This window comes from Melanaphis sacchari, unplaced genomic scaffold, assembly GCF_002803265.2.
Source record: "Melanaphis sacchari strain LSU unplaced genomic scaffold, SCAv2.0 Contig2_pilon_pilon, whole genome shotgun sequence".
NCBI lineage: Eukaryota > Metazoa > Arthropoda > Insecta > Hemiptera > Aphididae > Melanaphis > Melanaphis sacchari.
The window spans coordinates 7,905,680-7,917,878 of NW_020271173.1; the positions used below are offsets into that span (position 1 = coordinate 7,905,680).

Consider the following 12,199-nt stretch of genomic DNA (forward strand, 5'->3'; position numbering starts at 1 on the left):
ATTTATTTTTTATTTTTATAACTATTGAGAATCACTAGAGGAAGAACTGCTACTATCTGTTGACATAACTTCAACATCTTCTGCAACATCTTTAGAATGATTTCTAGTATCTATGACTCCACTACCAACTCCTATATGCATATCACCAGTTGTATGCCAAGCAAATTGATTTTGTTGAGAGGCTTGACGATCTAAAAAATAAATGTTGTTTTTATTAGTTAAAAACAAATAATTAATATATTTAAATAAAAAAATGTCACATTAAAATAGATACCAAATGATGTAGTCATAAAACAATGAAAAACTAATAGACTTTCCAACCATCAATTGAGTTAATTATATTATTGTACATATATAAATAACTTTAAGAATGTAAATATTAATTTAAAACAATTATATTTTAAATATAATATTATTTATTTTAGAAAAGAAATCATTATTATTATTATTATTTACAAAATCGTTCACAATTTAAATTATAAAATTTGCTTAGTCACTATATGTGTGTAATTTTATAAGACAATAATTTGCGAATATACAAATATACAATAACAGTTATGAGTACATCATGTTCTGAATCAAATAATTTAATTTAATTTTAGTACAATAAGGCCACAAGTTTTTAGAATTATATTTTTATGGATAAAAATATTCAACACTTAATAAAAATCAATGTTTATAGTTTGAGGCTTTATTGAATTAGTAGTTCAAATTTACTTGTTTAGTATTCATAAAACAACTAAGTTAAACCAGCATATTTTTTTATTTATTTAAACTTTATAACGTATCTAATGATATAATAATTTACTACAATTTACAAAAAAAGTTAATGCCTACTCTCTGTAAACTATAACCTTGTGTTAAATACATATATTATTGGTGATCATAAAAAAAAAAAAAAACTATAAATTAAAAAGATTATATTATATGAATTAAATAAGACATATTATACTGAAACTAAATATTTTATATCTTAAAAGCTATCTATAACGTAGTTAGCATTAAGTTCAAGATTGTCTAATATAGTATTATAAATTAAAATGTAAACTATTTAAATAAGTAATGTTTGTAAATTCTATATATTTTTTTTTTTAGAATTCACAATGAAATAATTGAATAACTAATATTGGTTACAATTGATACATTAGCAATATTTATCCACAGTATATTTTATGTATGATAACAATTATAAAAAGTGCTGTTGGCAATTGCAAATGAAATATAAACTAAAATGTGAGTAATGAGTATTGAGTATGTTAACCTCACTAATAATTTTATTAATGTTTGTGAGAATATATATAAATTTAATTTTAAATATATAACTAGATTTTGCTTAAATTTTTGAACATATTATAGAATATATATTTTAACAAAACAAAATACTTATATACCACATATTAGTAGATAGTTTATATTGAAAATAAATTATTCAAAACCTAGTTTAATAAACAGATTATTATAGCAAAAAAACAAGATTTTAAAGATGGCATTGCATGTCATATTACTATCAACATTACAGGTTGAAACTACGCCTATTGTATATGAGATGGGGTTTACACATCACAATTGAAAGGCAAGTACATTATTATTTTACAAATAGAAGGTACCTAGCTTAGGTATTTATCTTTTAATTAATAAATGTATATACATCACAAATAAAAATACAAAAAATATGAAACAATTTGATAATAAAATTCAGCTAAATTGTATATGTCGCATCCACATAGTGAAACCACTCATTTTATGAACTGGATATCCAGATAGTGAAATTCGTATAGATCGTGAATTTTCACAAAATACATTATATGGATATCCATTTCATGAAACGGACATCCATTTCATGAAATGGACAATACCTACATCGTGTACTTTGTGTAATTATTATTTTATTATATAATGGTTCATAAACTATCATTATACATTTATATGTATATTATATTTTAACGAAAATATTTTTATTTTATTTTTCACGATTGATTATGACATTGAATGTTGCCTATTTATTATGAAATAATAAACACGTATAAACTGTAAACATAATAGTAACTGTGTTATGTGTATAACACTGACTAAATGTTATTTTTTGAACAACTTAGGAGTTACATAGGTATCCGTCAACTGTCATCCAAATACTCGATAAAGAAACATTCATATGATATCGGATGTGAAATTACTGAAATTAAATTTGATATCTCTCTAATAGCTTCATATAATATAGATCACGGATAAAGCATTATTATCTTTATTAATATTGAAAAGTATGCTTTGTAACAGTCAATGTCATAATCAATCGTGAAAAATAAAATAAAAATATTTTTGTTAAAATATAATTATTTATATAATAAAATAATAATTACACAAAGTACACAATATAGGTATTGTCCATTTCATGAAATGGATGTCCATATAATGTATTTTCGTCAAAATTCATGATCTGGACGAATTTCACTATCTGGATATCCAGTTCATGAAATGAGTGGTTTCACTATGTGGATGCGACATATATACATTGGGATAATCAAAATGCGTTTATTTTGTTTTAGCGATGACATTTAGATCGTCTAAGCAATTATTTTAAGTCTCAGAGAAATAAAAATATTTAATCATAAGCAAGACTATTCAAAAAATGAATACCAATGTACCTATTTGATTATTTGATCGCACCATATCAGCCAGACCTTGAGGTTGCATTATATGTCCATTAAGTGGTAGATCACTTAACCTGCCTAAATATCCCATTCGCATTTCAATATCTGTAAAATGAGTAAAACATTCAAGTAAAATAGAATATATTACATATTACATTGTGTGTTTAAATATTACCAGTAGGATAAGGTCTACGTGCATCACCCGGTTGCCATGTAAGTGGTGCACATACTGCGTTTGAAGCACTTATTCGGTGAGCATATTTTATGAGATCTTCTGAGGACACAGGATGTTTACTTGCTTTATTGATCGATTGTAATTTTTGTTTTGCTTGGAATAAAGCTGTTGCCTAAAATATAAGTCAATGTAACTGTTTTAAGTCAAGAAAAGAAAGTTATAGTATAATTACTAATATATTTTCTGCTTCTTTGAAATGTTTTTGCATTTGTGTGATATGTTGGTCTTGTGTTTCTATTTCTTCCTTAATAGCATTTACTTTTTTTTCTACTTCCGCTTGGTGTTCTGCAACTTTTAATGTAGCCTTTATTTCATTATCTGTGGCTACGAGTTGTTCTGTAAGAAGTAACTGATGTTGAACATTTATTTTCTGTTGTCGCCCAGCACTCAAATTTTCAATCAATTCTCTGTAAAATTTTAAACAAAAGATTATCATTATTTTAATTTTAAATTAAATATTTTTAAGTTAAATAATTGTAGTGGATATTATTTACAAAGTTATATAATAAATTAAATTGTATTTATAGTAATCAGGAGTTTTAAAAAGACATCGCAATGGCATGTGTTATCTCCATCTTACACACATACAATATAGTAAATTTTTGTTCACCAGTTTCAAAAGTATGTTTTTAGTATATAATAGAATAATTTGACATATTATCAAATTTTTAGCTAAGAATATTATTTGAGTTCTCTTGTTAGTTTTTTATGATATTTTAATTTTTAAGTAAGTTATGAGTATGAAAAATATAAATATTTTTAAAATTTGTATATAATTAAAAAAAATTTAGTTAACATTTTTATTTACTCATGTAAACTTGGTAATGCGATTTAAAAAAGATTTTTCAAGATTATTTGAATATTTTGCGATCAACTAAGGTAGATTTTTTTTTTAAACCAATGATTATTTTTAATAATGATTTATAGAAAAATTTTGAAACTAACAGTTTTGATTTCAATTCAGAATAGTCGAGTACAAAAAATGTGTATATAATACATTTAATTTTAAATATATTTAATAAACCATTTAATTTTTTAAATCATCCGAGAGAGTAAATTTTATATTACCTGCTTAACAGTTCAAAGTCGTCGAGCAAACCAAGTAATTTATCCCGGGTACTTGTGTTGGCCGACATTTTTCAATAATTAAGATTATGAAGATGCTTAATTAATCGAAATTGCGTACAATTGTACAAATCTGAAATCAGAATACACTCAATACAGGCTCTTTAATCTCCAGTCTCCGTAATTACTAATTTTCAGTATTTTCGAAATTGTTTATTGTTTTGGTCATTACATTATAATCATTATATCAGTGTTGATATCACAAATTTACGAACATATATTGAGGGCATTTTTTATCTATTATTCTGTGGTTAGGTTGATACCAAGGTTATAGATTAAAATTTATACACAGCTCTGTTGTGTGTATTATAATTATAATTATAACTATATGTAGTAATTGAAATGAGTGAACTTTATTTTGTATTTATGTAGTCTAATAGCCGCTTGCCTAAAGAAATGGTATTATGTAATACCGTGAGAATTGGTGAGATGAGAATAATATCCGATCAGTAAGTAAAGTTGATCGATTACCATTTCAAGAATGTTCTATACATGTACCATTAACATTCTATTGATTATTAAATATTATTATGGTTTATACCGGGTAAATACCAGGTCGTTTATACAAAAAAAAAAAACTATCGGTTTTCGAGAATTCGATTGTTGTTATACCTGTTTTATATCAGCTTTGGTGGTGTTTTGTTATTATTATATTATTGTTAAGTGTTATCTGGTAATTATATAAAAAAAAAAGTAATAAACAACATGACATAAATATAATATACAGAAAAATAAATCAATAACCATAGGCCCAAATGTATACTATTATTACTAAATAGTATTGTTGTTACACTGTTTTTGTTTGTTGACACTGTTTGGAATTACAGCTACGGATTACGATTCACTAGTGACGAGACGCTAATATCGATATCGAATATTAAAATAAAAATACTGCGCAGTGTCCAGCGAGTTCGTATTTTCGCAAGTGAATTTGTTGTCGACCGTCGTCCATAATTTTTGCTGTTCTTGTCCATATTCTGTTGACCAACAACTCGGTTCATGTAAGTAAGCAACTATTAAATACCTTGTAATGATTACTTGGTTGATTTTGTTTGTCAAGTCTTGAAGTCTGTAATTTCTTCTCAGACTTGTAGACTTCATACGTTATTTTTGTGGCACTATGGTATAAAAATTAATACACCCAGATCATAATTATAGAGGAAGCTTTAGTTCAAATTTAAATTTTAAACTAAAAAAACCTTTCATTAATTTAGGTATTCTCTCCTACTGTTACCTAATTGTTATGTTTACTGCAAGTTTTAATTTTTCAATTTAATCCATTGTTTTTCATGGTGACATATTTTACTCCATTAAATATAGCTAGGTATTTTTTATGGTCATAGTATAATATAAATTTAATATACAATTATTTTTATTTTATTCTTTGTTAGCAAAGCTTTCAAAATATTAAATTTTATTTTATGTAACATAAAAATGGTTACTTCCATTAATTGCTTACTTACACTTCACATTAGGTTGGTTTACATTAAAGTATGGTTTTATTATTTGAAATTCTTATTTGACCATAGATCAATTAAGATCATAATGCGTTCAAAATTGTTGATGCTTTTCTTATGTTGTATATTAATTAAAAATTGATCACCCGCTTTACAATTATTCACTCATTAGGTTTCACTTGAATAATTATCTTTTTTCTTCTCGCTTTACCAAATTCATTTTTTTTGTTCTTAATGATTTTACCATTTGGATGTATTCAATATTTTATCAAACATATTTTTGTGTCATTACTACGTCCAAAGCTATATTCTTTACCTTATTTCTTCTTATTCCACATCTTATGGGCATAACCATTCTTTGCATCTTAATCTTAATCTGTTCCATCAATGAGTCTTTTAATATGTTTTAATCTTAAATATTAATTCTATTAGGAGGTATCTATATATTTTATTTCTAATTTTTTCTTTTTTTCAATAATTATATTTTATCTGTTATCAGTGGTGGATTAGGAGAAAAAAAAACAGCCCTCAAAAATCAGTTTTAGAGGCCCTCAGTATACTAACGGTCCTGTATATTAAAATAATCAAAAATCTGGGTTTTTATGTTTAATAATAATATTACATACTCATTATTTATTAGCTAATATTTTAATTTATAATTTCATAGTAATAATATTAATAAATATATATTTTATACGATCAACGGGGCCCACCAGGAAATTTTCCGGTATCTTGGTCATTCAGTTCGCCACTGTCTGTTATCTATTAATAATAAGTTTTATTTTATAATCTATAATTTATGTTAAGTACTATAAAATTGCCTCTGGCATTAATAAACGAATATTTATAGTATTAATAATTATGACTCATTAATAGTAATTAATATTTAAAATAATAAATACAAATCAAAATGAAAAAAAAAAAACAACAATAATACAATGATAATTTGTCTAGTTTTACAAATACTGTATATTAGTTGATGTGACCAAAATATTATTGGTATCAAACTTAAGCTTTTATTTTTTCTTTTGAGTAATTTTAGAAATTTATTATTAATTATAATAATCTGGTTAAAAGGATATGAAGTCTTAAATAATTATGTGTGCATATATATGTTTAATAGATTATATTAATTGTGTTCATATTATAACTAATGATGAGTTAACAGAATTGTGTAAGCCAGTATTAATGAATCAAAATTTTAAAACTTTATAGGTACATTTTATACTAATAATTAATATTTTTAAAATCATCATCACACTATTTTGTATTGTATTGATCATGTAAACCAGAGGTCGATAATCTTTTTGGTGTTGAGGGCCAAAAAATAATAAAAAAAATTTCCATGGGCCATACACTTTATTTTATTTACATTTTGCAGTTTAATTTAATTTATTTGAGTTTCATTAAGTTTCATCACTGTTTTGTTTCTATATTAATTTAATATGGTATGTATTAACAAAATTAGGTTATCAATTAACATAATGTGATATTTCATATTTTTATACCAATTATAAATAGTAGTCGTGGGCCACATAAAATTATTACACAGGCCGTAGGTTGCCGATTCCTGATGTAAACAATTAAAGAAAAAATTTGAATACTGAGACTATTTTGAAAACTTTTCCTTTTATATTCAAGTATTATTTTATTCGTAAAAAATATTATCACTAAGAATATTAAAATTAAAATGTTTACCGATTTAATAATTGCTTTATTCACATTTATTATAATTTTGATTTTTTTATATGATAATAAATTTTTAATTTCTCTTATTTATAGAATGAAAACAGACAACATAAAATTTGAATCTTCTGAAGGATTAAAAAACCCTTACGTTCGTTTGGAGCGTTGCAGTTTAGAAGAAATTAATGGCTACAAGTCAGTATAATTTGAATATTTATTGTTTCATTAATTGTATTAATTATTTATTTTACAAATATTCAATATAATATATTAGTAATTTAAAATAAAATAAATAAATATATAGTATTTGGGATTTTAGTACTAGGGATTTCCAAAATATCTGAAAATGTTGAGAATATCTATTGGTATCTAAAAAATATCATTATGTGTTGTTACTTATTAGTTTATTGCAGATTTTGATCTGTCTTAACTTATAATTTTATTATATTATAGTCAGATTATTGTTAATGTCTTAGATAAACTGATAGTAAAATAAGTACTAACAATATTTCAAGTTGTATTTTGTATAGTTGTATATTATCATTTTTATCATAAATGAATAAATAAAAAAATAATAAATTTATTAAGATAATAAATTTTTATCATAAAGTACCTAATCAAATAAATATCATGCATTGGATATTAATTATAAGTTAAAGTATAAAATGATTATATTACAGTTTAAAACACATTTAATAACTTAGTTAATCACATTAATCCATTAATAGCTAATACATATTAATAAATATATATAGGTGTACTAAAATATTTATGTATATTAATGTATTCACAAATTATAATTATTAAAATTTTTTTAAATTTTTGTTATTATTCTTTTTGCAGCATTTATAGTGAAATATTTTATTTCACTGGTAGTATTTTAAATATAGTAAATTTATATTAAAAATCATTTAAAAAAGTTTAAAAAATTATGACTAATTTTTATTTGCATGTTTTTACTTATATAGATTGAGACCAGAAAAAAATGCTTACTATTTGATTGAGCCTGAAACGGAGCAAATACACCAAGAAGTTGATAATAATATGCTATCATTAAACTTAATGACTATTTATGGTGATTATGAAAAATTGTACCGTTCTTACGTCTTGCTTGAACGATTATCTCCACATGATATCCAAAATTATTTGTAAGAATATATATTTATAAATAATTTTAATTATAAATAAACGAGTTATATAATGGTCTAAGGTAACTTTGGTTTGTAGGGAACATCAAATTATATAGTCACATTATTTTCTATTCTCCGAAATCTAATTAATTTATCTAAATTTTATTTTATGTCAATACCGTTAAAATGTATTTGATTTAAGATTACTAATATGAATATAGCTATTAGGGGATATATATATTTTAGTTGTATTATTGTAATATTAATATTATTTTAATACGTACCAGTGGTTCTTAACCTTTTGTGGATCTCATGGACCCCTGATCAAATATTTTTACTAATTTTTTTACTTTTCATTTACAATATGTTATGTATTGATGTATGTTATGTGTTAAAGCTGCCGCGGACATTCGACATGAGTATCACAGATCCCCAAGGCACTGTGGATTACAAGTTAAGAACCGCTGGTTATACATTTAACATGTACTTCAAAGTTAAAATACTTAAAAATTATATGATGCTGTAGTATTAAAGTCAATGTGTTCCTTTGAATTTTTACTTAGTTTTTTCTTTGATAACCTCAATTGTTTTTTTTTTATTATTGGTATATGTTTTATCCAATTATTTATTTATTTTTTTTTGTTTTTTAATATGTTTAAAAAAGTCAATTTAGCTATTAAAATATGTACAACAAACAAATAAATTCTGTTATGAGTAAAATAAATTTGGTAAGAAAATTTTCTTGTTCGATTAATATTTAAAAATTCAAAAAGATAAAACTATAAATTAATAAAATATAAATAAAATATATTTTAAATAATGTTTTATACAATTGGTATTATTCAATTTAATTTAAGAATTGCGTAAACACTTTTTTTTTTTATCATAGCTACTTCAATATTAAATATTATGACACATATTATATTATAATTTATAATAATTTTAATATCATTTTACATTAACTATTTCAATTTTTTTTATACAATTCACTAAATTCCTACTGTCTCAGAAATTAACACTTAATCGCTTTTCCATTTTGTGACTGAATAATGATCATATTGTATCTATAATTTGAGTAGATGTACTTAAATAATTTAAGTTTTTTCTAATCAACAACTACTACATAATGACATAATGTAAAAAACAAATATAAACTAATATAGATCGATTAACTTAAATATTTATATATTTATGATTCAAAAAAATGAGGTCTATGCTAGCTATGTATATCTAACTTGTAATTACGTAAAGAAATTTGTAAATGTATCTTAGTTAATTTAATTTAATAGTAAATAATAAAAATACATACATATATTATCATCCTGGTAAAGCTGAATAACTCTATTAGTATTGAATATATTTTGAAATAATTTTACTTTCTTCTAATTATAATTGACTGGGTAAAAAATTTAATTACTTATCTAATCTTTTTTTTTCCAGGAATAAAAAGAATTAACTACAATTCATTCAATGGGACTTGAAAATGATGATAAATTTGTGAGTTTAAATAATTGTTTTACAATGTTAATCATTATTATTAATTTCTTCAATTATTATTATGTAACTTAATTAGTTGTGAAGTAGGGTTAACTAAAAATAAACATAATTATAAATATTTTATATAATAATATTTATGGTTAATTATTGTGATATATTATTTTCAGTCTTAGCCCTGCATTACATGCACACTTGTCTAAATGAACGGGTTAGATTTATTTTTGCATATAACTCAACAATTTGTTGAACCATGACTTAGTGCAAATAGAACTTCTTTTATTAGATACCTTTAGATATAATTATATGAATTTGGTACTTTAAATCATTAATAAAACAGGAATTATACATTAAAGTTATCTACTTATCTATTTTACCGTGACACAAGTTATGTTATTATTATTTTTAGTTGACAAAATATATTGATACGTTATCAAGTTAATATTTATTTAAAAAAAAAATCAAAAACATGATGCAGAATAATTATTAAGTCGACTAAAAAATATTAAATATTTATGATTAAATTTTGAATTAAAATAATAATTTTTATATTGGTATGTTTTCATTTTTTATTATAATTTTTTTTTTTGTTAAATCATTAATATGTGGACTTACTATTAAAATAAAAAGTATAACAACAACAAATTAAATAAATTTAATAATTATAAATATTGAATTTGAGTAGAGATTTTTTATACCAGGATAAAATGACCATGTGCGGGTTATCATGTGATGAAATTGAACGCCTATAATATAGGGATAGAGGAGTAAAGTGGATAGATTTTACATTGAAATATTTAGCTATTTTTTCTTTTTTTTAGAATCTAAGTGAAGTGATGAATGCATTGACTTTACGATTATATGCGTTTTTTTGTGTCTTGTTCAACTTTTGAAGGTACTTTGGTTTTCAAATCAAATTCATTTAATTCCGATGAGGTGATTTTGATTTTGATTTTCAAATTGGTTTTAGTTTGTACCTACTTTAGAAAGATTAAACTTAAAAATTCCAACACTTTTATAATTGGGATAACAAAAAAATAAAAAAAAATTATGGAAAAACGGTAATTTTTATATAACTCCAAATTTAGAGCAAATTGATTTTGTTTTTTGTAATTCAAAAACAAATAACTATGTATTTGAATTTTCACCAAATGTTTATGTTATTATTTTGTATTTATGGTAAAATTTTCAATTTCTTTAGTTTTTTTTTTATATAGAAGTGTCGTTTAAAAATTATTTGATGATTCAAAATTTGATTTAAGTTTTTATTTTACTGTATAAAAATAATAATTTATAAGAAAAATTTTTTTTATATTCATTTGAAGTTAGAATTTTGATGCTCAACATGTTGACTGCCACATGCCCATCGGCGACAAAATTATGTCTTTTATTGTGAAGAAATTTGGCTTGGTGGTGACCTAAAATTTATTATTAACACGTTGACTGCCATGCAGCCCATGGCGTCCGTATAAAAATAATTAGGCATTGATAATTTTTAGACCGCCGACTGTCGCACCATATCAATTGTAGGAGACTACAGCCGTGGGCTGCCGTAAATGAATTTAGATTTATATTATTAACTTTTTCATGATACTACAATAATGATCTAGAAAATGCAGGAACAATTGTAATTTTTTTGTTTTTTAAATTTTTTTTTCAAATTCAATAGTATAAATAAAAATTTATAATGATACTGAAAAATGTCCTTGGTGTGCCCAAGTTAACATCAACATTAAATGTATATAATTCTTCAAGGCTTGGAGATAATAGTATTTAGATTGAACCATCTAACTTTTTCAGACAAAAAGAATTTGAACATTAAAAAAAAAACATTGAAATCCTTCAACTGGTTCTAAAAATATCAATTTTAAAATTGAACAACTGAAGCTATTTTTATAAATGTAAACATTTATGACAGCCTATGTAAAAATGGTATAGCCTGACATGCGCTGATATGACTTGGATCACCTGCAGGTATCTGGTAGTCAACGTGTTAATGTATAGCAGAGTGTAATACCCACTTGCCTAATTTTTGTAGCAGTATAAGTTACAAAATAAGTTTTATCCAATGCTAATTTTGATAAACCATGCTATGCTTAGAATCATTTTTTAATTACAATTATTTATCACATTTAATATTTATATTATACTTACCTTATTTACTTTAAATTTTTTTAGTTGGTTTGGTATGGATTCCAGTTCTAAACAAAATTCAGATGGAGAACTAATATATTCACATTTACAAAACTTACATTTATGTATCAGTTAATTATATATATCTTAATATAAAAGGATTAATTGGATTTATTTATGTGTTATTAATTAAAGATTTAATATTGTATTGTAATGTGAGTTTTTTTATTATTTTATTTTGTCATTTTAAATTATTACATTAAAGACTAATTCTGTTGTCAGTTTTTTTTT

The 12,199-nt window shown here is 23.4% G+C and overlaps 2 protein-coding genes across 2 annotated transcripts; one reads left to right on the forward strand and one right to left on the reverse strand.

Annotated features, from left to right (window-relative positions):
• Positions 1 to 12: 12 nt before the first annotated feature.
• LOC112596059 (mediator of RNA polymerase II transcription subunit 4) lies at positions 13 to 4,179 on the reverse strand. The gene is made up of 5 exons (XM_025341531.1): positions 3,952 to 4,179; positions 3,056 to 3,290; positions 2,824 to 2,995; positions 2,643 to 2,753; positions 13 to 191 (listed from the first exon to the last, which is right to left on the reverse strand). The coding sequence occupies exons 1-5, from the start codon at positions 4,017 to 4,019 to the stop codon at positions 22 to 24; spliced, it is 756 nt and encodes a 251-aa protein (XP_025197316.1). The 5' UTR covers positions 4,020 to 4,179; the 3' UTR covers positions 13 to 21.
• A 533-nt stretch (positions 4,180 to 4,712) lies between these two features.
• LOC112595946 lies at positions 4,713 to 12,091 on the forward strand. Its single transcript, XM_025341358.1, has 5 exons — positions 4,713 to 5,009; positions 7,248 to 7,346; positions 8,120 to 8,299; positions 9,722 to 9,778; positions 11,954 to 12,091. The coding sequence occupies exons 2-4, from the start codon at positions 7,249 to 7,251 to the stop codon at positions 9,735 to 9,737; spliced, it is 294 nt and encodes a 97-aa protein (XP_025197143.1). The 5' UTR covers positions 4,713 to 5,009; position 7,248; the 3' UTR covers positions 9,738 to 9,778; positions 11,954 to 12,091.
• The last annotated feature ends 108 nt before the right edge of the window (positions 12,092 to 12,199 follow it).